The sequence below is a fragment of the Protopterus annectens genome, chromosome 7.part0 (genome assembly GCF_019279795.1).
Source record: "Protopterus annectens isolate FY-2018-M chromosome 7.part0, PAN1.0, whole genome shotgun sequence".
NCBI classification, from domain to species: Eukaryota; Metazoa; Chordata; order Ceratodontiformes; family Protopteridae; genus Protopterus; species Protopterus annectens.
The window spans coordinates 1,175,935,845-1,175,960,928 of record NC_056739.1 but is presented as its reverse complement, the minus strand read 5'-3'; the positions used below and the strand labels follow the sequence as shown (position 1 = coordinate 1,175,960,928).

Here is a 25,084-nt window from a genome sequence, read left to right as displayed (position 1 = left end):
AGAAGCTTAGGAACATGATTCATTAATTGTTTGTCAATTAATCATGTCATATGGTAAATGTGTATAAAAGGATGTGTTTCTGAGCAACTATTATTAACATTTGAGAAAGCTGTAATCTGAAAGTTCTGCAGGCTTGTGCTTTTTATGTATCATTGTTTATTTCTTTTTTGTTTTATTATTTATTTCATCTTTTTTATTTTTGTCTTTGTCCCACAGAGACTTTGTTTGTTTGTTTCTTTCTTTCGGCTTTTCCTGGTTAGGGGTCGCCACAGCGGAACTCCAGTCCGCTAATGATTGGTAGTAGATTTTGACGTGCAGGCTTGCCGGGCCTAACGCATAACCTTCAACGAAGGAACGCCCATTCACGCATGTCGCCACACAGAAGACGCTCTAACTGAGAATCAAACGGGCAACGTCTAACTGTGAGGCGACAATGCTACTGCAGCACCACCACCGCAGTGTGTCCCACAGAGACTACGCTAAGAAATTTATATTCTATGTGGCTTACTTATAATGTGACTGACATCATACCTATCAACTGCCCAGATTTTTCTGTATTGTTTTTGCTCTGTTCCTAAACAAATTTGTGGCTTTCTGGTAAAACACAAAGACCTGAAGTTTCTAAATAATGACAGACATTTGAGTTTTAGACTTCATATCTTTCAGAAAATGCATGATAATGAAAAACATGTTATTCTAGCAACTTTCTATGTTTACAATATATACCTGATTTTTGGGCTTTGTTCTCCAAATTATTTTTTCCTTTATCCATAATTATTGCATTAAGAGGTATGGGCTGGCTGCATTATGTTAATAATAATTGTGCAAATTATTGTTTATGACCACCATTTTTAAATTACAGTAAGAATCTTAGACATAGGCAGTCAACAAATAGGCTATAATTGCTAGGTTTGGAGACAGTCTGTGGATAAACAGAAGTTATATGCTTAACATAATGATAGATCTGTGCTGTCTGCTTCTGTCTTTTGTCAATAAATGGGTCTTTGAATTTGACCTCAGATCCATCTCTGACCACTCAAAACTTTGCATCCTAAGCTCAGACTTCTCCCCTTACCCATAACACCCTATAAAGCCAGACATCACTTCAGACTGAGTTTGCCCAAAAAAATAAACAAGTGCATACAGTTAATAACAATAACACTAAGGCTATAAAGGATTATCCAATAGAATATGAATTATCAGAAACTGATCTAGAGCCAAAAAGTGCACTTCAAAGGCCTCTGTATAGGGCAGTTTAGTCAAACCAGGATAAAGGAATGATAAATTCCATAATCAGGCAGAGGGATATATGGGAGCGAAGTTGAGGAAGGATGGAAAAAGACAACACAATTCTACCATTATGGTAAGTGCATAACTCTGTATATGATGTTGTCTCTTCCATCCAGTCCTCGATGGATGAGACAGAGTCCCCAGAATAAAACACTTGGGTGCACTCACGGAAGGATATCCCAGAGAACAGCTGAACCAAAGGATGCCCTTCTTCTAGAGAGTAAATCCACTTTATAATGGGATACTAAAGGCATGAACATTAAACCAAGTGGCAACAGCACAATTGTCATCAACAGATGCCCTAGAAAAGGAGGCAGTAGAGGTTAGCACAGATCTAGCAGAGTGAGCTTTGACCAGTTTAGTTAAAGGTATGCCTTCTTTGTATACATGTGTGATGAAAGCAGACAACCACATTGGTAACTTTAGAAACATCATTACCCAGTTTATTTTCTGAAAATGACACAAAAAATTGATCAGACTTAATGAATGGTTTTGTACAGTGGATATAAGCCTGAAGCTGCCTATGAACATCCAATAAATGTAGCATGCATTCTCCTTTGTTTGTTTGAGAAGAAAACCGGCAGATTAATGTTTTGATTTAAATTTGCTTTCGTAGTTACCCTTGGTAAAAAGGAAGGATTGGTTTGAAGGGAAACTCTGTCCTTATGAAAAAAAATGTATGGTGGTTTACATGACAGAGCTTAGAGTTCTGATACCCTTCTCGCAGAATTAACTGCCACTAAGAATAATGTTTTCCATGTTTAGAACCCGAGGTCCACCTTGTCTGCTGGCTGAAATGGTAGTTAAGTCAGTACTTGAAGTAAAACAGTGATGTCCCAAGGAGGGGAAGGATCTTTAAGAGGGGGCATGAGAAGAAAAGTACCCCTTAAAAAGGTTTTAGATAATCTGAGAGAGGCAGTGGGTTACTGATTCTCTCCAATGTGGAAACTAGAAATAGCTGACAACTGGACTTTGATGGTGGAATAGTTGGCACCATTCTGAAAATAAACAGGCTGCTTTTGTAAATGTTCTTAGTCGACTGTCTTTGAGATGAAATAAAAATATGGATAACTTGAGAAGAAATCCTGGACTGACTAGCCATTATTGGATGTGAAGAAACCAAGTGGTTAACTTAAGGGCACAATTGCCTGGAAGAGGATGGCTGGTTGGATGAGAAATGAGATCTGGGATGGGATCCAGCATCCATGGAGGGGGTTTCAGAAGAGGCCACAGATAGGGGAACCAAACCTGTTGAGGCCAAAAGGGGGCAATGAGGATAACAGTGACCATCTTCTCTAGTGCTTTCTGAAGAAATCTTGGAAATAGAGGAGTTGTTGGAGTTGGAGGAAAGGCATAAAGGAAACTGGGAGGCCCAAATGTGGCTCAGATCATCCCTTTGTGACTCCCCTCCAGGGGGTCATGAAAAGAACCTGCATAATTTGGTGTTTTGGGGAGAAGCAAAAAGATCACATCAGTGTTGACCTCAGCAATGGAAAATCTGTTTTGCTGCCTTTTGATTGAGGGACCACTAGTGAGGCAGGAGGACGGATCTGCTCAAACTGTCCACTAGTACACTGGACTTCCTGGACTGTGTGTTGGTAGAAGAAAGTAATTGGAAGATAATGCCCACTGCCAAACTCTGCTAGCTCCTTGACATAATGGTTAAGAATGGGTTCCCCCTTGCTTGTTGATGTTCCAGACTACTGGCATGTTGTCTGTTTGGATAGTTATCAGTCCTTGAGGAAGGGAATCCTGAAAGGCCTGCAATGCTAGGTGAACTGCCCTTATATCTAGAATCTTGATACTGAGATCGGCCTCAGAGGGGGAACCACATGGCTTTGACTGTCTTTTCCTTGTCCCCCCCCCCCAACTGGAAAATATTTGTGGTCACAGTGGTTTTGGATTGGGGAAAGACAAATGGGTGCCACTGCAATACCATTGGGGATTCGCACCACCAGCAAATGTGAGTCCTGCAAATGTTCATAAGATGTACTTGGAAAGACATTGGTTTTCACCTTATGGACCACTGCTCTGCCAGGGTCCACTTTAGAACTCTCATGTGGTATCTGTCAAGAGGGACTAAAGTGATGGATGCTGCCATCAAGCCCAGTAAACAAAGGCTCATTCTCACCATTGATTACTGGGATGAAGGAACCACTTGAGCATGACTGTTATGTGAAGATAACTTGCTCTTCAGAGGTTTCTCTGTCTGATGAACTATCCAAATGTGCTCCTATGAACTCGATTACTTGGACAGCATGGAATTTGGACCTGTCCAGATTTACTGTGATGCCCAACATCTAACAAATTTGAAGAAAAGGAGTCTCTCACTTAGATGAGAGAATTCCTGATGGGGGCAGCAATCAGCCAGTCATCCCGAAATGGGAATACCCAGAATCTTTACAGTCTGAGGTACACTGCATCTGGTGAACAGCCAGTGGGCTGTCATGAAGCCAAAGGGCAGAACTCTGAACTGAAAATAACTGGTGCCCAACCAGAAGTGGAGAAATCTTCTGGATGGCCTGTCCATCTTGATTTGATAGTACGTATCTTGAAGGTCTATGGAGCACATCCAATCATTCACGCTCAGCAGTGGGAGAATGGATTGAAGTGTGCCCATTCAGAACTCATTGTTTGACATGTTAGTTAAGGTAGCTAAGGTCCAAAACTGACATGAGATCCCTGGTCTTTTTTGACACTAAAAAAATATTGAGTAGATTTTGGATCCTAGCTGGTCTGGTGGGACCTCCTGGATGACTCACTTATTTATCAACTTTTGTTCATCTTTGAGTGGTGCTGCTTTTTGAGAGGGTGGAATGTTTGGTAACTTTTTCAAGTTTGGGGGAAAGGATGAAAAGGGAATATAATAGCATCTGTTTATTATCCTCTACATCCATCTGTCACTTGTGATGGGCATCCAGGCTTTGGGGTGCAGGGATAGGTGCCTCACCAAATGCCTCCAAAGCACACCAGTCTGGCAATATTTCAGGAGCACTGAGAATGCCTCTGAAGTCTTGGTTCTGTGGTCCACCTCTGCCTCAAGGACAATGTCCGTAATTAGAATCCCCCCTTGTATCTTGAGAGGGTCTGTCTCCAGAGGTGTCACGAGAGAACCCTTGGAATTTTCAGAACCATAGTTTTTTACCACCTTTCTGGTTCCAAAGAAAAGACGTCTGGGGTTTGAGAACTGTATTCCAATGGCAGAAAGGCACTTTCCATCTTGCTCTTTTCTGGTTAAGTTTTCTTTCCCAAGACAAAAAAGAAGACTCACTGCAGTAAAGCATGTTCGATAAAAAACAAAATCCAAATCAAGAAACGAACAGCAGAAACGTTCACTTATTTAATAAAACAAAAAAGTTCAAAGAGCAAAGCTTTCGGGTGTCTTTCCCTTCAGGCCCAAACAGTGTTGAGCCAGTGAATGGGACATTAATAAATGATGTCGTGAAGTTCTCTGCAAAGTCATACAAGTACATGCAGGCGTGTCTCTTAACAGTAATGCCTGTACAAGTGACTCACAAAGTGCCTTCAGTAGCATTAGAAATAAGATGCTTTGAGACATTGGACAGTGACTGTAGGATGGTTGAGTCAAAGGTTTTATTGTCTTCTACAGATATAGACCCAGAGAGGGACTTGAAGATTTCCTTGGTTAAATCCTTCTGAAATCCTGTGATGTGTGCCAAGTAGTTCAACTTTCTTAGAGTGAAAGTAGCTGGAGTAAATCTGCTTCCCAAACCTATCCAGCAACATGGACTCCATGTTAAGTAGATGAACAGAAGAGCAAAAATTTCCTCTACAAGCTCTTTTTTGGTGATTGACACCTCTATGATGGAATCTAAGCCAGACCCCTTGCTCCAATGCTGTCAGTCTTTTGGGGAGACCAAGTACTTGCCTAGCTTACAAGGAATTGGTTTAGCCATATCCAGCTCCTTTTAAGCTTGCCTAGAGATGAGCTCCATCAACTCATCCTTGTGGGGGAACCACCCCAAAATGTAGCTGAACTGGATGAGAAGACCTCCAGGAACACTGACGCCTCTTGGAAGGGGGCATTAAAGGGCTACCTACTATTCTGTCTCAGGAGTTTGAGAATTTCTGTGACTTGAGACTTTTCCCCTCTGTGAAAGACTCTTCAGGGGAATCTACATGCCCCCTTTAACAGGAGGGGACAGCAGACTGCATATATGGATTTCTGTGAAGCTTGACATGCAGGACAGAGCAACAGTAATACAGTGCTCTATGCTGCTGTTCTAGTAAAGTGGAGTAAAATCTAGGAATGCTATATGTCCCCATATCAAACATAAACATGTTAACAGTCAGTTTAATAAATCACTAATGCTCTATGTGCAGCTGTAAAAATATGTTACAACACCCCCACACACACACACAGAGAGATGCATCATACATATCCTTGAGTCATTTTTATGAATGCAAAGACGGGGTTGTGTTAATGTTTATATCTTATGTTAAGTGAAAATGCTGGAAAATAAACAGTGTTAATAAGTGATCCACCCCTGGTCTCGTGCCTGTGTCTCTGAAGGACAGAGGCAGTCAGTAAATCACCCCTATATAAATCAAATTTGTGGGTCACATTTGGATTGCACGGCTTGACTTATAAGGGCCCTAGTGGTTGTTAGTGTTGTATACATCTCTGATCCTAAAATGTATCCCAGTCACTAAAATTACAGTATTTTCATTGCCATTTTAAGGAAGACAAAAGTGTGTCTTTTTGTATGGGTGGAGGAGCCTTTGCATTTTCAGTAGCTGGAAATCTATAGTAATATATAAAAGCCTAAGATGATGACATAATACATGTCACTCACGCTGTCTAAATAAGTACTGCTTAAATGAAATTATCAGTCTACTACACAAAATGTTAAGGAACTGTAACAGAAATCACAGCAGCTTGGTTCATAGGTGAAATACTAGGCTAACTTCCCTGAAAGGTCATTTTAAGTTTAGCCAATAGTCTAAGGTCAGAATCAAATATTTTGCATTGTGTCTATGAGGTGAGGACTTTAACCATTATGCCAAACCCACCCCATCTTTTATTATATGCAGTACTGTACCTTACTATGCATAGCAGTCTATACAACAATTATAAAAACATTTAAAATTTCCAGGCTGTGATAGTGTTTTTTCCTACATTAACTTTTAAATTTAAAGATTACATTTTGTGTCTATATGTAAATATAGTGCTAACTCATGTCTGTTTTAATTTCTGATTGACAATATAGTTTTTAACAAAATTAATATACTTACTGCCCGAGCATTAATCTGAACAGCTAGTACGTCAAGTGAGTTGTCTTCAATGTGTCCTGCTACCACAATTTCACTGCCCATATAGTAGTGCCTGAAGATATTGGTTGTTAGGGATGAAACAGCATTTTCTGAATAAAGGAACTTAATATCTGACAGGATTGGTGTTGCAATTTCATTGTAGAATCCCTGAAGGGTAATAAATAATAGTGAAAATTGTATTCAGTTTGACAATAACCATGGAAACAGTTGTAAAACAATATCACAGTATTACATTATTACCAAGATTACAGTACAAATTCTCAACTACACTGAGAACCTACATTTGTTTAATGTTACAAGATACATCCTACGGCTTAGTACTCTGAATGAAAAAAGCCAACAGATAGTCAAATTGTCTCATTTCCATTAAACATATCCATACCTAGGTATCTTAGTTAGGTTACATTTGCTCTACTTCTCACTTTACCTATCATATACCTACCTATTATTTTATTGCATGTCTTCCCAGCCTGTCCTCAATGCCTCTTTATTCTTCCTCTTGAGAAGCCAAACAGTTTGGAAGACCTTTTCTGACACAGTTCTGTCTCCTGTGATTCCTTCATAATGGAACCTGTCTATAAGTGTGTTTATGGTCTTGTAGTTTTTCCCCCAGTTTGGTCTCATTGTGTATGGTGTAACTGACCAGTTCTATTAGTGATTTTGTTTGTAGGTTCTGATTGTATCTCCCATCTCCTATCCTTTTTTTCCTGTAGGCTAAGCATGTTTCAAAGTCTCAGGAAGGATCCCATATTCACAAATTCTCAGTGCCAGTGTCATGTTATTACTTTTATCTGCATCCTTTCTACTAAAATATCTCTGTTTAGAAATGTCCTCCAAATTTAATTTGAATGCAGTACTTTGAAGTTCATCTAAAGAATGCACTTAGCTGTGAAAGTACTACTAACCTTCTTCAGGAGATGAACTCTCCAACATTTGAGTCTCAGTCACCACTTCCTTTATCCATCAAAGCCTCTCTCGTATTTTCCATTTTAACTTTTAATTATAGACTGCCTACATCTTATAACTTGGTCTGGGATTGGCTGGCAAAAACAGAATAATATTACACTTCTTGACAGGGAACCTTACTTCCCACTCCTCATACCAAGTCACCAGTATGCCAAAGCTGCCCAGAAGTTATTTTCCTTTCTCCCCTGTATCAGTTACCTCCTTATCACATGTAAACATCACTTTGTTCCCAACCCAATTTGTTTTTCAGAAATAAAAAAAAAACATGATCTTGCACATTTATCACCCTTTGTGGCACTTAATTGCAAAATACCATTTAACAAGTCAAAGCAAACAAATGATACTTTGTAGACACATTTGTCAGCCTTTGTCTCACTGAATGTCCATGTAAGAAAGCTTCAGTTCATGCTTTCCTTCTCCAAGTTCTCTCTCTGTACAGAAATGTGGATTTCCAATTCCCATTCTAACATGCTGAAGCATAGAAATAAAGAATATTCATCTAATACCTTTCCTGATTGGGACAAATGTGTTCGACTTGATTAAGCTGTCTGTTTTCAGGTTCCTATAAAGAGAAAGTACAGCTGTGAAGGTAAACTTACCACAACAGTAGATATTCTAATGGATCACCATTTGCAATAACCCAAGCAATATGGATTTACCCTTCCCTGCACCGGTCAGCTTTTCAAAGCTTATCAAAGCTTTGGGCTCCTTCTATGCCTCCACTTGCCATAAGAATGTAGGGCACTCTGTATAAAAGAAGGCACAAACTGGAACTCCATATAAAAGGCAAGTGAAGTGCTAAAAGCTTCAAAGCACTTTTTCCCTCCTAGAAGGAGGCAACAGCCATGAGTATATGTCCTTGGAAACAAAGAATAATAAACAAAAATGATGTACTCACCATAATGATGATTTGTGCAGTTTCCGTCCTTCCTCAAAGTATGGGCCTTTGATTCAGCTTTGGCCACTTCTAAGTTTTGAAACCAGTGCTCAGGCTCCAGCCCACAACCATAATTCCTTTGTAGAGAGCAAGCTACCACAGATCATGTTTGCCCACCAAGAATAGAAAATTTAAAAATATCAGGGTGTTGTTAGCCAAAAATCTTATCTGACTTAAACACTGCCAGCCTGTGAAAGAAAAAATAAAGTCAACTTGAGTCACCTTGGAATGAGAACATGAGAAAAAAACTGTGCATACAAAAATAAGGAAGGGGACGGTGGAAGGCTAAATAAGGAAGGATGGAAAAAGACAAGACAAATTAAAGGAAACTCAAGATTTGGACTGCAAATCTAATTTATTAGAGTATGAGATGAAGGTATGTACCTTGAAGCAGGTAGCTGCAGCACAAATTACATCAATTGGTACATTTGAAAATAAGGCTGTAGACAAAGCCACAGATCTAGTGGAATGAGCTTTTGGAACTGAAGGCAATGACAAGCTTCCTTCTTGACAGACATGCACTCTGACAACCAGCAAGTGGGTGACTATGGATACTGCTACTTTTTTTAGTAGAGTAAAGTAAAAGAAATATATACATTTTTTTGATTTCTTTTTTGTTTTTGTTTGTCTGATGCAAGTAAACTAATAAACTGAAAAGCAAATGTTAAAAAATTGAAAAAAGGAAGAGAGATTTGATGACTTATGGAAACATGATTCAAAAACCCCCAAAAGAAAAAGAGAAGAAGGAAAGGCTAAAAAATAGATAAGGAGGTTTTGGGAGGAGGGCATAGGGCATATATTCCAGAGCAGAAGTGTTAGCTACCAGAAAGAGTCTTCCATGATAAAATCCATATCAACCACTTTCATATCAAAATGGGGACCAGGGAATAGAAATGGAGTAATGACAATAGTAAATCAACAGTAATACACAATGGAGGAAATGGATATCTAAAAAGAAGTAGCAGAAAAAGTTTAAAGAAAGGAGAAAGAGGATGAATGGGCATGTTTGTGATGTTTGGATGGAAAATGTTTGAAATAACTAGAATGGGTACCTTTGTTGGTGGAATGCTGGCTCCATGATGAAAAAAAAAATGAGAGGAAGTCCAAAGGAAAGGGAAGAGGAGCTGGAAGCCTGGAATTTTCCTGGACTGCCCAAATTAAAAAAATTTTTTTCTAAAAATTTTTTTTTTTTTTTGAGGACTAAATTTGAGAAGAAGAGAGAATGACTGAAGAGGAAAGAAGATGAAAATCTGAAAACTCAAACTGTCACTGGAATTAGAGGGGATGTTTGGGATGTTTGGAGGACCCAATGTTTGACATGAGGGATTTGGGTGATGAGACAAGGGATGGAGGTGTGAGAACAGACTAGGTGTGAAAGGAGGAGGGAAGGAAAGAGGGAAAGAAAAGTATTACTTGTCTATTTCACCCCATTTTTTATAAACACTTATGTGTGCACTACTGCTTACTTCTAATGACTATTTGGATTTTTTTTTTTTTTATAGCACAATGCACAAACAAGACATCTGCTAAATAATAAAGCTAAACAACAAAGCACTACTGTCTCACAAAATGGGAGACTTAATAATAAAAAACTCTCTGCCATTGAAACTCACATTCATTGAAACAGCATTGAAAACACACACACCACATCCAAAGAAATGCATCTGACCAGTGGTGGCTAAAGATTATCTTTTGGTTGTTTTTCAAATCATTGCACACCACACAAAAACACATAAAACACATGTGTGTGTACACACACCTTTTCCTGATTATATTATTTTCTTAATTATTATAATATTGTTAGAATTTGCACAAGAAAATTTTAATTTTTAAATTTTTCCATTGGGCAATGAAGCAAAATGTTGAATGTACCAGTAATTACACACACACACACACACACACACACACACACACACACACACACACACACACACACACACACACACACACACACACACACACACACACACACACACACACACACACACACACACACACACACACACACACACACACACACAGAATAATAGGTTTCCTACCAGAATGCTGCCAAGAAAAAGAATCCATTTCAATGCTGCCTAATCCCTGCAAAAGCACTCGCAAGAGCCAATAATCCATTTCATATAAAACACTCACACACTCGTGTGCATTGGAGCTCAATTCTGAAGTGAATAACTGCTCATTTATTTCCCTGCATATTGTCCAAAGTGAATAACTGCTCTTTGGTTAATACAAACCTACTGACCGGCGGCTGTTCAATGATCCCTGGCTGCTGCTGTTCATGACATGCATTTGCAATCCAAAACGAGCAAGTCCACATAGAGCTGCTGTTAATTCCCTGTAATGTAAAATGAGCAAGTCCACATCAATTCCCTGTAATCCACGAATGGAGTGCTGCTGTTAATTCCCTGTAACTTTCAAATCAAACCGCAAATGATTTCCCGCTCGCATTTACAGCCACACTAGCCAGAAATTATGACGTGAGCTCCTAGAGCTCAATTCCGACTGGCTGGTAGCCCTGACAGACCTGACATCATCGCGCATGTGATGACGTCAGCTCCGACAGCGCGGTATTTGAAAAAATTAAAAAAAAAAAACAAATGAAAAAAATCGGAAATGAAGGGGTGCCACTCGGGAATCGTGGCACTCCTTCATTTGGACCCCAAAACTCGGTAAAAACTGAGTAATTCAGTATGGTTTAGAGGTATGGTGGGAAGTAAGAATGAAGGTGAGATGAACAACTCACATGGAACGTTATGGTGAGTACATAACTTCTTTATGTGAAGTTGTTCTATCTCACCTTCATTCTCACTGATGGGTTAGTGTCCCAAGCATCATCTCTCTTTGGTGGTCCAGGGAAGTATATTCCTCAGGACCATGGAATCAAAGGAGGCCCTGTCCCCAGAGGCCCTATCCAATTTGTAACGAGTGATAAAGTTATGAGGTGTAGACCACATGACTGCTGCACAAATGGAATCTATAGGTAGCTTAGCCAGAAAGACTGAAGATCTGGAAACAGCTCTAGTTGAGTGGGCCTTTACTTTATGATTTAGTGGAATGTTCCCAGAGCTATATGTGAAGGAAATGCAATCTGACAACCATTTTGGCAATGTGGTTTTTACCACAATAGTACCCTTCTTTGAATCTGAAAAGGAGACGGAAAGCTGTTTTGATTTTCTAAAGTCCTTAGTCCTGTGTAAATAGTATCAAAGTTGCCTATGGACATCAAGTTTGTGCAGCATATGTTCCATCTTGTTAGTATATTTGGATTAAAAAAAACCCGGTAATTCTATAGTCTGGTTGAGGTTTGTCTCTGAACAAACCGTAGGTAAAAATTATGGATTTGTTCTCAGTGAGACTCTGTCATTGTGAAAAATCAAGTATGGGGGTTTGATGGACAAGGCATGTAATTCTGGGACCCTTCAAGCAGAAGTAATAGCTACTAGAAAGATGTTTTTTCATGTTAAGTATTTCAGGTCACAAGATGAGATTGGTTCAAAGGGGGAGTAAGATGATTTGAGAAAGAACAAAATTTAGGTTCCATGGTGTTGCTGGGGATCTAATAGGTGGTCTTAAATGGATAGTACCTTTAAGGAAGGCTTTAGAAAGTCTATGGGACATGATAGAAGCCCCCTGATCGCCAATAAGAAAATTAGAAATTGCTGCCAATTGAACCCTAATGGTTGCTGCAGCCACCCTTTCATTAAAAAGCTTGGTCAGAAACTCTAAAATGGATAAAATCAAAGCCAAATATGGGTCAACATTGTTTTAGGACACCCATATGAAAAATCTTATCCATTTACTAAGGTATAGCTTCCTGGTAGATGATTTATGAGAGGATGTTAGGATGTTCTGAGTTGCAGGTGAGAGATTGTGGAAACTGGCTATTCTTGGAATTGGAGCAGCCAAGCTGTCAGTCTGAGGGTATGAAGTGCAGGATGAAGAGCCCCTGATGAATGCATCAAAAGATCTGGAACTGGGTCCAGTATCCATGGTTCTTCCAGTAGATGAGGCTGAAGAAAGGGGAACCAAATATGATGAGGCCAATAAGGGGCTATTAGAATGATGGTCCTTCCCAGAGTCCTGGCTTCTGTAAGAATTTGGGTATCAGAGGAAATGGGGAAAGGCAGGCATAAAGGAGACCCGGGGGCCAATTGTGTACGAGCACATCCCTTGGGGTATCCCCCGGATTGGGGATTAGGGCAAAGTAGTTACTGCATTTGGTGTTGTTGGGAGTAGCAAAAAAGGTCGCAGCAAGGAATATCCTTTCCGCTACTACTTCTTTCAGGGACCACTCGTGAGGCAATAAAATTGCTCTGCTCAGTTTGTCTGCTATGACATTGGATCTCCCATGGATGTGCATTGCTATCAGAAAGTGCTGGGTGGATGTCGCCTACTGCCATACTTTCAGGGTCTCTCGGCATAGGGGGTAGGATCTGGTTCCTCCTTGATTGTTTATGTACCAGACCACCGACATGTTGTCCATCTGTATTGCAATAGTCCCTAGAGGAAGAAAGTGTTGAAAGGACTGCAACACTAGTAGTACCGCTCTCATCTCTAGGACATCGATATGCAGATGAGCCTCGTGTTCCTTCCATGTGAGTTGGGCTGTCCTTCCCTGAAAATGCCCCCCCCCCAAATCAGGGAGGCGTCTGTGGTCACAGTGGCAACAGGAGTGGGTAGAACAAAAGGTTGTCCTATTGTTACTTGAGGAGAAATCAGCCACCAGTGAAGATCCTTCTTGCATGAATTCATTATTATAATCTGGTGAGACATTGGAAGTTCTTGAAAGGACCATTTCTATTTCTAATTCTATAGCACACACTATAAGGTTAGGGAGAAAAACTGTAACTAAACAACTCGTTGTGAGAAACCGGCCTAGAAAAAAGAACAGCCACCAATAACAAACAATGCACTCTCTAAGTTTTAAACTATCTAATACTAGAACTCATTAGAAGCTAAGTAATAGCAAGAAATATCAATAACTATTGAGAAATATTGAGAAATATAAGAACTACTGAGAAATATTAAGAAATTTCAGTTATACTGCCAGAGCTGTCAAAGAACTCCCGATCTGTTGCAGTGGCAAATGAGATCTGAGGGAAGCACCACTGCATCATGGGATAGGGAGTAGGCCACAAGCTACTTGAAGACCACAAACTTTTGTATTTGGCTGAGTCGAGCCCATCAGTGAGAATGAAGGAGAGATAGAACAACTTCACTTCTATACTTATTGAGACCAATAAGAGGCTATGTGGATGACTGTGACCGTCATCACAGATGCTTCCTGTAGAAACTTTGGAATCAGTGGCATGGGAGGAAAGGCATATAGGAGACCTGGCGGACGAGGGTGCATTAGATCATCCCTAGCTGACACCCCTTCTCAAGGAATCAGAGCAAAAAACAAGTTCCATTTGGTGTTGTGGGGAGAGGAGAAGAGGTCGCAATAAGGCTGGCTCCAAAGGCTGAAAATCCGGTCCTTTACATATGGATTTAGGGACCACTCATGAGGAAGTAGAATATGCCTGCTCTACCCACCAGTTTACTGGATTTCTCTGGGATATGTACTGCTGTTAGACAGCACTTAGATGATATCTCCCACTGCCACACTCTCATGGCTTCTTGACATAACTGATAAAATCTTGTTCCTCCCTGCTTTCTGATGTACCAAACAACTGCCATGTCTGTCTGAACAGAAATCACACCCAAGGGAAAACTCCTGAAAGGCCTGCAACACTAGGAGAACTGCTCTCATCTCCAAAATATTAATGTGAAAACTGGCCTCCATTTGGGACCATGTCCCTTGAGCTGCCTTTCCCAGATAATGCCCTACCCCCACCCCAGTTGGGAAGCATTTGTGCTCACTTTGGTTTGGGGGAATGATGAATAAAAGGACCTCCCTGTAGAACATCTGGAGATTCTAGCCACCACTATATGTGTACTCTACAAATGTTCATTAGTGTCATTAGAAAAGATATGGGTTGTTTCCTGACTGATCATTAAACCACAAGAATCCAGTGAAGAACCCGTATGTGGGATATAGCTAGTGGCACTAATGTGATGAAGGCTGCCATGGAGCCCAGAACACGAAGAATTAAGTCTTGCTGGTAGGTTCAGGTGAGATAAAATTTCTTGGGCTTGATGGAGAATAGATGTAATTTTTGCTTGAGGGAGCTTTTTTGTCTGAAGTTTTGTATCCAAAAGTATTCCGATGAAGTCTAGTGACTGGACTGGTTGTGGCTTGGACTTTTTTAGATTCACTGTAATCCCCAAGTCTGTGCACAGCTGGAACACGGTGTTCCTGGTTTGAACAAGTAGATTCCTAACAGGGGTGCTGATAAGCCACTTATCCAAATACAGGAATACCCGGAAACTTTGCAGTCTTAGACAAGATGACACTACAGCCAAATACCTGGTGAACACTGAGGCGGCTATGATGAGACCAAATGGCACAGCTCTGAATTGGAAATGACTAACTCCCAGCTGAAAGAGAATGTTCTTCCTCAAGTGTCTGTCCATCTCTATGTGGTAATATGCTGCACCCTGAATATCTATTGAGCACATCCAGTCATTATTCCTCAGTAAGAGAAGAATGAACTGAACCATGACCATCGATTTTTTTTTTTTTTTTTGTTCAAGTGGCTTAGGTTCAGAATTGGCCTTAGTCCCTGTTTTCTTTGGCACTAAGAAGAAGAATCTTGAGTAAATTCTGTGTCTTCTCTGGTCTGGGGGGACCTCTTGGATAATGTGATTTCTTAGAAGCTTCCTTATTTCTTAAGCAGCTTCTTCCCTTTGTGAGGAAGGAGCATCAGGATTTTTTTTCAGGCAAGGAGGAAGAGTATGGAAAGAAATGAAATTACTTCTGGTTATGATCCCCTGCACCCATATGTCTTGTGTGATGAACATCCAGGTTGCTAGGTTCACAGATAAGCACTCCCCAAGCAGTTGGGTGGCCATTCAGGAGCACTGGAAAGGCCTCTCTAAAAAGGACCTCTGAATCTCTGGTTTTGCAGGCCACATCTGCACTTTGGGTGATGTCCATTATAAGAGTTTCTCCCTCTAGCTCAGGGAGATCTTTCTCCAGAAGTATCAGATGCAAAGCCCTGGAATTTATGAAACCAAATTCTCTTTCCTCCCTTCTGGTTTCTGGAGAAGGTGCTTTGAGGGGTAGAGAACTTGATCCCTAAATTAGAAAGGGATTTACCACCTTTCTCACTTCTTGAGATAGTCTTCTTAACATCTGTGACCAAAAGGAATTGCTCTGTCATATGAGGCACTGATGGAGGACATCTTGAAATCTTCCACAAAGTAGCATAGCCACATCCAGGCATGCCTTCTTATGTAAATATCTATGCCGGCTGCTCCAGATGCACCCTCTGTGGCATTAGACATAAGGCGCATAAAAGCATTGGATAACAACTGTTCGGTAGCCAAATGTGAATCAATGGATTTTTTTTTTTTTATCCAGAGACAAGGTCTCTAGAACAGATTTGGCAATTTCTTTTGTCAAATCCCTCTGGAAATGAATAACGTGAGCCAAATAACTGAAAAAGTCGAGGCATACACATGCTTTCCAAATCTGTGCAATGCACATAATTCCCTATTCAGTGGCTGGAAAGAGGAACATTCTTCTGCAAGTTCCTTCTTAGTGGCTGCCACCACTACCATGGAATCAACTGCATGACACTAGCTGCAATGGGTACGGTCTTTGGGAACAACCAAAAACTTGTCGGGCTTCTTGGGAATAGGCTCAGATGTGTCCAGCTCCTTCCATGCCTGTCAGGAGATCAGGCCTACCATCTCAGTGGCTGCGGGGGTACCCAAGTAGAAGATGGGCCAGAGCAGAAAGCCTTAAGTAAAACTGACTCCCCCAGAGAAGGCACTAGGTAGGGACAACCCATTTTCTGTCTGAGCAGTTTGAGAATCTCTAGGAATGAGATGTCCTTAAGGGGGTAATCTAGGAGAACTTTCTCCCTCATCAAAAATCAGTGTTAGTGGTAGTGGATTCCTCAGGGGAATCCAACTATCTCCTCTTACACTTGTGCTTCCTGTGTACCTCTTCTGTGGGTTGTTCAGGAGAGGAATCAGAAACTGACAGTCTCTCCTGGGAAACAGACTTAGGCTCCCAGAACTGGGTATCCCGATAGGACAGGTACAGTAGGCTGTGGACCCTGGGAAATCCTATGGAGGAAGGTCTGATCTGTGGCCAAAAGGGTAGACCTCTCTATCTAGGTTGAGAGAGTACTCTCTCAAAAGCCTCTAGTGTCAAGCTCGACATGGAGCCAAAGGGCCTCACTGTCTAAGCAGAAACCTCAAAGTTGGCTCAACCCTAGATGCCTTTAGCTGGGATCCGCGGCTGACACTAGAGCCAAACTATCAACCACCGATGCTCCTAGAGGGAGGAAAGGATCTGAATACCTTGATTATGATCCTGCTCTGTTGGAGTCTACCCTGACTGTTCAGGGACAAGACTCCAACTGTTCTGACAAGGTCACAGCCAGCTTATCAGACAGCTCATCAGAGTCAAGGAAGTATGGAACCTTGGTTCCAATGCAGATCTACCCTGGGCAAGAGTAAAATCCAAGGGCTCAAATCTGAGTGGTTGGATTGGAGAAGGAGCTGTTAAAAAGCGAGGTAAAGAAATGGTTCCTCTGGATCCAACTGTGCTCGGATCTGAGAGGACTCCAACTGAATTTGGATCTGAAGGAATCTCCTCATCAGCCTATCCAAGTCAGTTTCAGTGAGGCTCCGAGAAGATGTAGCTGATTTAAGAGAAGTAGTAGAGAAAGGTGGTCTGGAGAGATAATGAGTTCTGTCCTATAATACTGGAGACTAGAGCCTAGGGGAGATAGGACCCATCAAAAATCCAGTAGGCATATGTGATCCAATAACTATCAGATCCAAAAAGAGTACTGACTCTGATGGTCTAGAAATCTTAGGCAATGGAGCCAACGAATATGTTGAATCCAGAGATCGCTCCTTAGCTGATTTTGACTTCTCTTTTTCTTTGCCTGATTCCCTTTGCTTCTCTTTGGCTCTATAAGACCCCTTTTTTTGAAGATGGAGAAGGGGAAGAAGCAGCAGCTGACTTTCCTGATCCAGAAAGATTTTTTCTCCTGTAGAAGGCTGAAGGAACCCTTTTAGAATAAGTTTGTTTCATCTCTCAATAACGGCCCATTGACCAAAGGCTTTGCCAATAAAGGAGGAGCTGTCTAGGTGTGAACACCCTAAATAGCAAAAACACTTGTCGTGTGTTCAAATTTGGAAGCTTGTGAGAGCAAGCTATACACTTTTTGAATCCTGAGGGCTTGTCTGCCATCCTCACGGAGGAGAGATAAGGTTAACAACACTGACAAAAGAAATATTCTTTAAGTAAAAGTTACTGTAAAGAAAGAAAGCTGTTTTTTTTTTAACTAAGCACCACAAAGGAGAGAGAAAAGGAAAGAAAGAGAAGAAAAAAAGATAAAAAAGGATAGGGGAACAATATGTAGAAAGCACTATAGAAGGGGGAGGAATACAAAAAACTAACAAGTCAGTAACAAAAATAAAATACGTAACTTCCTGAAAATTTTTCAGATAAAATGTTCCTGAATACCAAGATCTGTCAACTGTTTATGGTTGCAAACAAGATCTGAGGTAGCTCACTCTCTACACTGGGATTATAGGCAGGAGAGGAGACTGTGCACTGGATTTAAAACTTTGATGTGGCTGAAATAGGATCAGTGGTCTGATCTAAGAGCAATATGTTGTGGAACAGATGGAAAAGACAACATCTGATCAAAAACTATATATAGAAGGGTGAAAATAATTACACCCTGACAACACTGCATAGAAACATCTGGGCAAAGGGCTAGCGGGTGGGGTGGCTACTGCAATTGTGATCTATTAGAACATCTACTGTTATAGTAAGGTTACTTATATAACTGCATTATTTTCACAAATTTATCACATTTGCAGTATCCTAAGCTATAAGGGTAGATTCCCACAGCTCAGAAAAAGTAGGAAAAAAAACAGAAGGCCACTACCTCAGACTTCAGAATCCCATGGCTATGGTCATGGTAAAGTCTGTTCTGGGCAAAGAAAAGGAATACTGTTTGCAATGCTTTGTAAAGCTATCTACAGAGAACAAAGTTGCTGCTTTCAGAATATTTATAGAGACAACATTTTTCCAACGAGCCACAGAAAAAGAAGCTAATGCTCTTGTTGAATGAACTGTAACCCTGCCTGGTACTGTTTTTTGTGGTGAGCTTAACAAAAAGTAACAGCATGAGACAGCCAACTGCAAATTGTGAACTTTATAAGTTCATAGGTTGTTACTAGGCTAATGACCACTGAGGCCCTTACAAGTCTAGCCTCTCACCCCCAAACTCATTTGGATCCCTAGTATCATGGGCATCTAAATGGAGGGGGCATGTTAGCAGGGAGGTAATAAAGGGATTTGTAGTGGGGGAGTGTTAGAATAATACTTTCCTTATTGACAGCCTGTGTCTATAAGTGACATGGAGGCTAGACCGGGAGTAAATTTATTTATTTATTCATTTATTTGACATTTGTTTACTGGGTTAGTCCATCTGGGCATGTACCCTTTTTCAGAGCAACAAGTCATGCAGGTCAAACATTTACAGAGCAAATATAAAAAGAATAAATTGGTAGCGTTAACCATTGTACTAGAAAGAGCTTCCAAGGACAAATTGAGCAGGCAAAATATCTGAAATACAGAATAACTAGTTAAAGTAGGGAGTCATTAAGGGTTTACAATTTTCCATCCAACTATCAAGGTTTCCTTTGAATAGGGTTCATAGGTAGGTGCTAGGCTATTGGCCCTAGGGCCTATATAAGGCTAGCCAAAAAGGTACGCTGGATTTCGCCAGCCAAGAAAATTATTTTCCTGTGCCCCTGTCCAGTAGAGTCAAGAGGTGATCCCCGGGGTGAATTTCCTATTTACCATCCAATCATCAAGATTTTTCTTGAAGAGTGCTAATGAGGAGCTTTGTTTGATATAGATAAGTAGTTTGTTCCAGAGTATGGGAAGTCTCTGGGACAGGGATCTATCCCTCCAGCATGTTCTGTTTATTGTAGTGACAAGGTTTAGGTCCCTAGAGTGTGTAGCTCAGAGGGATTGGGATTTTTTTAAGTGGAGCATGTCCAGCAGCTCTAGATTTGACATAGCTTTGTATGTTAGGCAGAGTTTGCCTCTGAGTAGGCGAGATGCGACAGAGTGGAGCTGGAGTTTTTTGAGACGGTCTGCATAGGGTATCTGTTTGAGGCCGGTAATCCTCTTTGTGAGGGTATTTCTGCGGCCTTTCCAGATGTTGTAGATGTCTTGTGAGGTACATACCAAAAGGGGCATTGTACTCTATAATGGGTCTAATGAGTGACAAGTAGAGGGGAACAATGACCTCTTTTTTCCTGGATGAGAAACCTTTTGTGGTGGGGTGTGCCACATAGAAGGATTCCCTGACTACTGTGGCAATGTGATTATCAAAGGAGAGACTACTTTCCACCTGTGCCCCAAGGTCTCTTATCACACTTTCAGTGTTAAGTAGACTACCACCTATGTGGTAGCTCATGGGTACAGAATTTTTACCAAAGGGGATGACAATGCACTTTTTGGCACTGAGCTTGAGGCCATGGCTTTGACACCAGGCATCTGTTTCTGTGAGGCCCTTTTGTAGGATGTCCACATCATTAGGATTTTTGATTATGCTCCTAGTTTGCAGTCATCTGTGAACTTCGTTAGTGAAAGACCTTCTGTGTTAGCCTATACTTCACTCTGTTTTACATGGATGCAGAGCCTATCACATAGCTCAAGGATCCTTTTGGGCATGTAGCTTTCTCTCCAGGATATTCTGCTTAGGTAACTAGTAATGTTCAGATTCCTGGAACTAGTGGTTTTGGTATTGTTTGGTTTTATGCATGTGAAACAGATCCATCAGCATTGGGTCTGAGGAAGCCCAATAAATCAGGCCAAGATCCCCTCTCAGCAGTCTATAGGAGACTGAATACAAAGACAGAGCCTTTAGGCAATCAGGATAGGACAGGGTATTCATGCCCTGAATTCTCCTACTGAGAAACTTTTGTGGGCATCCAAATATAGTAAGTGGCTGGTTAGGCACATTCTTCTCAATGATAGGTCTGATAAAGGCTGAGTAGAGTGGTACTATAACTTCCTTGGACTTGGATGCCATACCTTTACCAATAAATTGTAAGACATAAAATGGTTTTCTTATTGCTTAGCTATGTGTTGGTCAAAGGCCAGACTGCTGTGTACATATGCTCTCAGTTCACTTACTACAGGGTCGACTCTTAGGGATGTTTTATCGATGCAATAATTAATTTGAGTTGACAGGTTCCCAAATGGCATTATGATGCCCTTTTTGGCATTGTGTTTTAGGTCATGGTTTTAGCACCAGTCATCTGTCTTGTTTTAAACTCTCTTGCAAGATGTCTTGGGGGAAATCTAAAATTGCTCCCAATTTACAGTCAATCTGTGAACTTGATGAGCCAGAGACCTTGAATGTTAGATTTGACTTCCAAGAAGTAGATGCAAAACAGAAATGGACCCAGCGCAGAACTTTGGGGTACTCTGCTCATGACTGGTCACTTTGACATTGGTTGTCATTTTTTCTTATCTTCACAGGGCACAAACAGATGGCCAGCTTTCCCAAAAGGCAGTGTTTTGTCAGTGTAGTATCTGAGCCACCTGCATACATACAGAGACTGAAGAGTCTTTGCCTCAGGAAAAAGACTGGGAGATGAACAGTCTGTTGAAAGTAAACTCTGAGATAATTTCAGGCATAAACGTAGGATATGTTTCAAAGAAAGCCTGTCTATATGAAAAATGAGGTAGGGCTGACTCATTGTAAGTGGCTGTAAATCAGATACTCTTCTTGCAGACATTAGAGCAGTAAGTAATACTGTCTACCATGTTAAGAACCTCAATTTAGCCTCATGAGCTTGTTAAAAAGAGGCTGAATAAATTTTTAAGCACAAAACTGAGACCCCAAGGAGGAGCCCTATTAAAACTGTTTTACTTGAGCACTGTTAGAAAGAGGATCTAAAGGCAGAGAAGTAGAAATGGCTGACAAATATACCTTGATAGAAGAGTACAACATACCACTGGCCAGTAGCTCACACAAATAATCATGAAACAGCGGTATCTGGGCATGCCAAGGACCCCGATTCCTTCAGTAGTATCAACAAGAACATGTTTTCCCAGTTACCCATACATGATATCCTAGTAGCAGGTTTTCTGATCTACTTCAGTACCTGTTGCATGTCTTTAGAAATAAAAGTTCCAAAAAATACTAAAATTGTATCATCCTGGCAGTTACTTGAAGAGTTTCCAGAATGGAGTGTACCAAACTCCTCCTGTCTTGTGTGAGTAAATCTGTTCTGTAAGGGGAAGCTTGTAGAGTAGGGAGAGCCACTGTTGCCTTGGCCAGAAGGGAATTACTATCACAATTTATGAGAAGCTCTTCTTGAATTTTAGAAGTACCCTGGTAATCAGTGGAAAGAGCTTAAAAGTGTACAGGAACATTTTCATCACTGGGAATAAAAATGCATCTGTCTTCCAGGCCTCTTTGCAAGAAGTCCTGGAGCAGAATTTCTCAAGTTACCTGTTCTGAAGGGATACAAACATTTATTTGAGGTGTTCCCCATAGGCACATCAGGACCTAAAAGTCACATGATGATGTTTTCATGCATGGAGTCCATCCTGCTCCTGCTGGGCCTATTATTTATTATTATTATTTAACATTTGTTTGCCAGAACAGTCCGACTGGACAACAAGAATGAAGACTCTTTGCCTCAGCACAGTCCTGGGGGAAAAAACTCCATAAGTTTACAGAGAGAAAAAAAATTTACAAAAGAGACATTACAGAGTAGTAGCATACAGACTGTAGACTTTATAGCAGTTAGTATACAATAAGAGGACATTACCCCTTTTGGTTGAAAATACAAGTGTACAAAATATACAATGAGAGTGGATAACCTGGTAGAGCACTGCACAATATTTCACAACTGAATAAGAGTATTATAAATGTTTTAAGTTTCCATATATACATTCAAGTAAATATACATGAAAGGGCATATATATATATATATATATATATATATATATATATATATATATATATATATATATATATAGATATAGATATATAAATATACATGAAAGGGCATATATATATATATATATATATATATATATATATATATATATATATATATATATATACACACACACATACAGACACATATACATACACACACTCATACATGTACATACACCCATACATAGCTTATTGCTCACACATGGATAGGTATAGTTAGAGCGTGTTGTGTTGTCCAGGACAGATGAGGTGTAGAAATAGTGAGTGGATGGGGCTTCAGGGGGTCAATTACAGTTGCACAGATGGTTGGTAAAAAGGTATGTTTTAAGTGGGCTTTTGAAGGAGGGTGTGGGGTTTTCTAGTCTGAGGACAGGGGAAAGTTGTTCCATATTTTTGCTATTTCATGGGCAAATGGTGATTCCCCAGAGTTGTTTTTGCATGTGATGGTTTTGATTAAGGCTTTGCTGGAGTACCAAAGTTGTCAATTTGAATTGTAGAAGTTCAGCATGCCAGTCAGGTCATGGGCTTTCTCGGGATAGTACAGAATTAGATGAGCTAGGCTGAGTTGATGGCACCTTAATAGGTTTGGAAACTCAAGCCAGTGCAAGGCTTGTAGGGAAAGGCAGTGGTGGGATCATAATTTGGCATTGGTAGCGAATCTAGCAATTTTATTGTAACAGATGGAAAGTTTATTAAGGTCAGTTATATAAAGATTAGTTAGAATTGGGGATGCATAAAGTAGAGTTGATAGGAGGTGGGTCCTAGCTATTGCAATTTGAGATTCTGTGGTCAGATAACTTTTACAGCGATATAGGGAACCTAGCTTTTTGTGGAGTTAAGTGATGGCTGTTGATATGTGCTTTGTGAATTTGAGTTGCTGGTCAATGGTAACTCCTAGGAGTTTAGCATCAGTGACAGGGGTGACTTGGGTCTTATCTATCAGCAATATGGTTTTGCTCTGATGGAATGTAAGCAGCCTGAAGAGTGAGTTGAGTTGAATTGCTACCTTCTAGGCCATCATCGCCAGTCTGCAGTGGGGTTATGATCTACTACCCCTTCTCTGTTTATGTACCACATCACTGTGGTATTGCCTGTGTACATTAGCAGAGGTCTTGCGGACCGGACATGATTCAAGGCCTTCAAAGCATTGATAGCAGCCATCATCTCCCTGACATTTACGTGATTCTGTATGTTTACAGGATTCCACAGAGCTTGCACTTTTACCCCAGTAGCAGTAGATAGTCCAAAGGGAAAAACAGAGAACTGATAATGTAAGCAGATATAGCTTATCTTAAATGCCTGAACTACTAGGCAACGGGGGGGGGGGTATATATATGTACCCACACACACACACACACACGCACACACACACAGGATCACTACATAATCTCGAAAGTTTGAAATGCCGAATTCCAAACTTTCAAGACTATATAGCCAAAACCCCTAATTACCAAAACACCAAAAGCACGAATTTCAAAATCCCGATCATCGGGAGTTTGACATTTGCGCTTCTGGTTTTGCGGTATGGTGGAAGGTTAGGTAAGTATCTATGTTTAAATGTGTTGGCTAGGGTTTAGTGTGTAAGTGTATGTTGTGACTGTGATGTGTGTGTGCGAGGGGAATGTAGGTGTATGGTGGTGTTTTGTGTGTTTGAGTATGTAGTGCGACCTTGGAGTTATAATATTTAAGTGGGGGGTGTGGGGGGCACAGCCCCCCACATGTGGTGGTGCAGGGGGGCTTGCCCCCCTGTTTGTCTGTAGTTTAGGTTTGTGTGTTTGTGTTCTAGGGGACAGCGTGTGTATGTGCATGCGTGTGGTGTATGTTGAGTGTAGTTTTCGGTAGTTTGAATTTCACGGTTTTGATGTTTCGGTATTTTAGTGTTTCGGGTATTTGGTCTCAGGATTTTGGGCATTGGTGGTTTGGGTTTTCGGGATTTAGTAGTGGTTCCATATACACACATATATAAATATATGTATATATATATATATATATATATTGTTGTTGTTGTCTTTCTGCTTTTCCCGGTTAGGGGTCGCCACAGTGGAACTCCGGTCCGCTAATGATTGGCAGTAGATTTTTACATGCTGAGTTGCCGGCCCTGATGCACAACCTTCAACGAAGGTATGCCCATTCACACATGTCTCCACACAGAAGACGCTCTAGCTGAGACTCGAACAGGACAACGTCTTACTGTGAGGCGACAATGCTACCACAGCACCACCACCGCAGTCTCATATATATATATATATATATATATATATATATATATATATATATATATATATATATATATATATATATATACATATATGGTGATGAGTGCCCTTTAGATTCACCTTTACCATGAAATCTACACTTCAGATCAATGGCAAAAGATTCTAAAGTGATAACATCTTGTTTTTAAATAATCTTTTATTAAACAATCCAAATTTTACCAACATTTTGGCAATCTTCATGCAGGGTGCTATTTCAGTCTCACAGT

At 40.6% G+C, this 25,084-nt stretch overlaps 1 protein-coding gene across 1 annotated transcript in view; it reads right to left on the bottom strand.

Annotated features, from left to right (window-relative positions):
• LOC122806145 (inter-alpha-trypsin inhibitor heavy chain H3-like) overlaps positions 1-25,084 on the bottom strand; it is a 1,222,311-nt gene that overhangs the window by 443,903 nt on the left and 753,324 nt on the right. Inside the window, exon 11 of the mRNA XM_044076382.1 lies at positions 6,547-6,732. Coding sequence (XP_043932317.1) covers positions 6,547-6,732 — 186 coding nt within the window. The remainder of the gene's footprint in view (positions 1-6,546; positions 6,733-25,084) is intronic.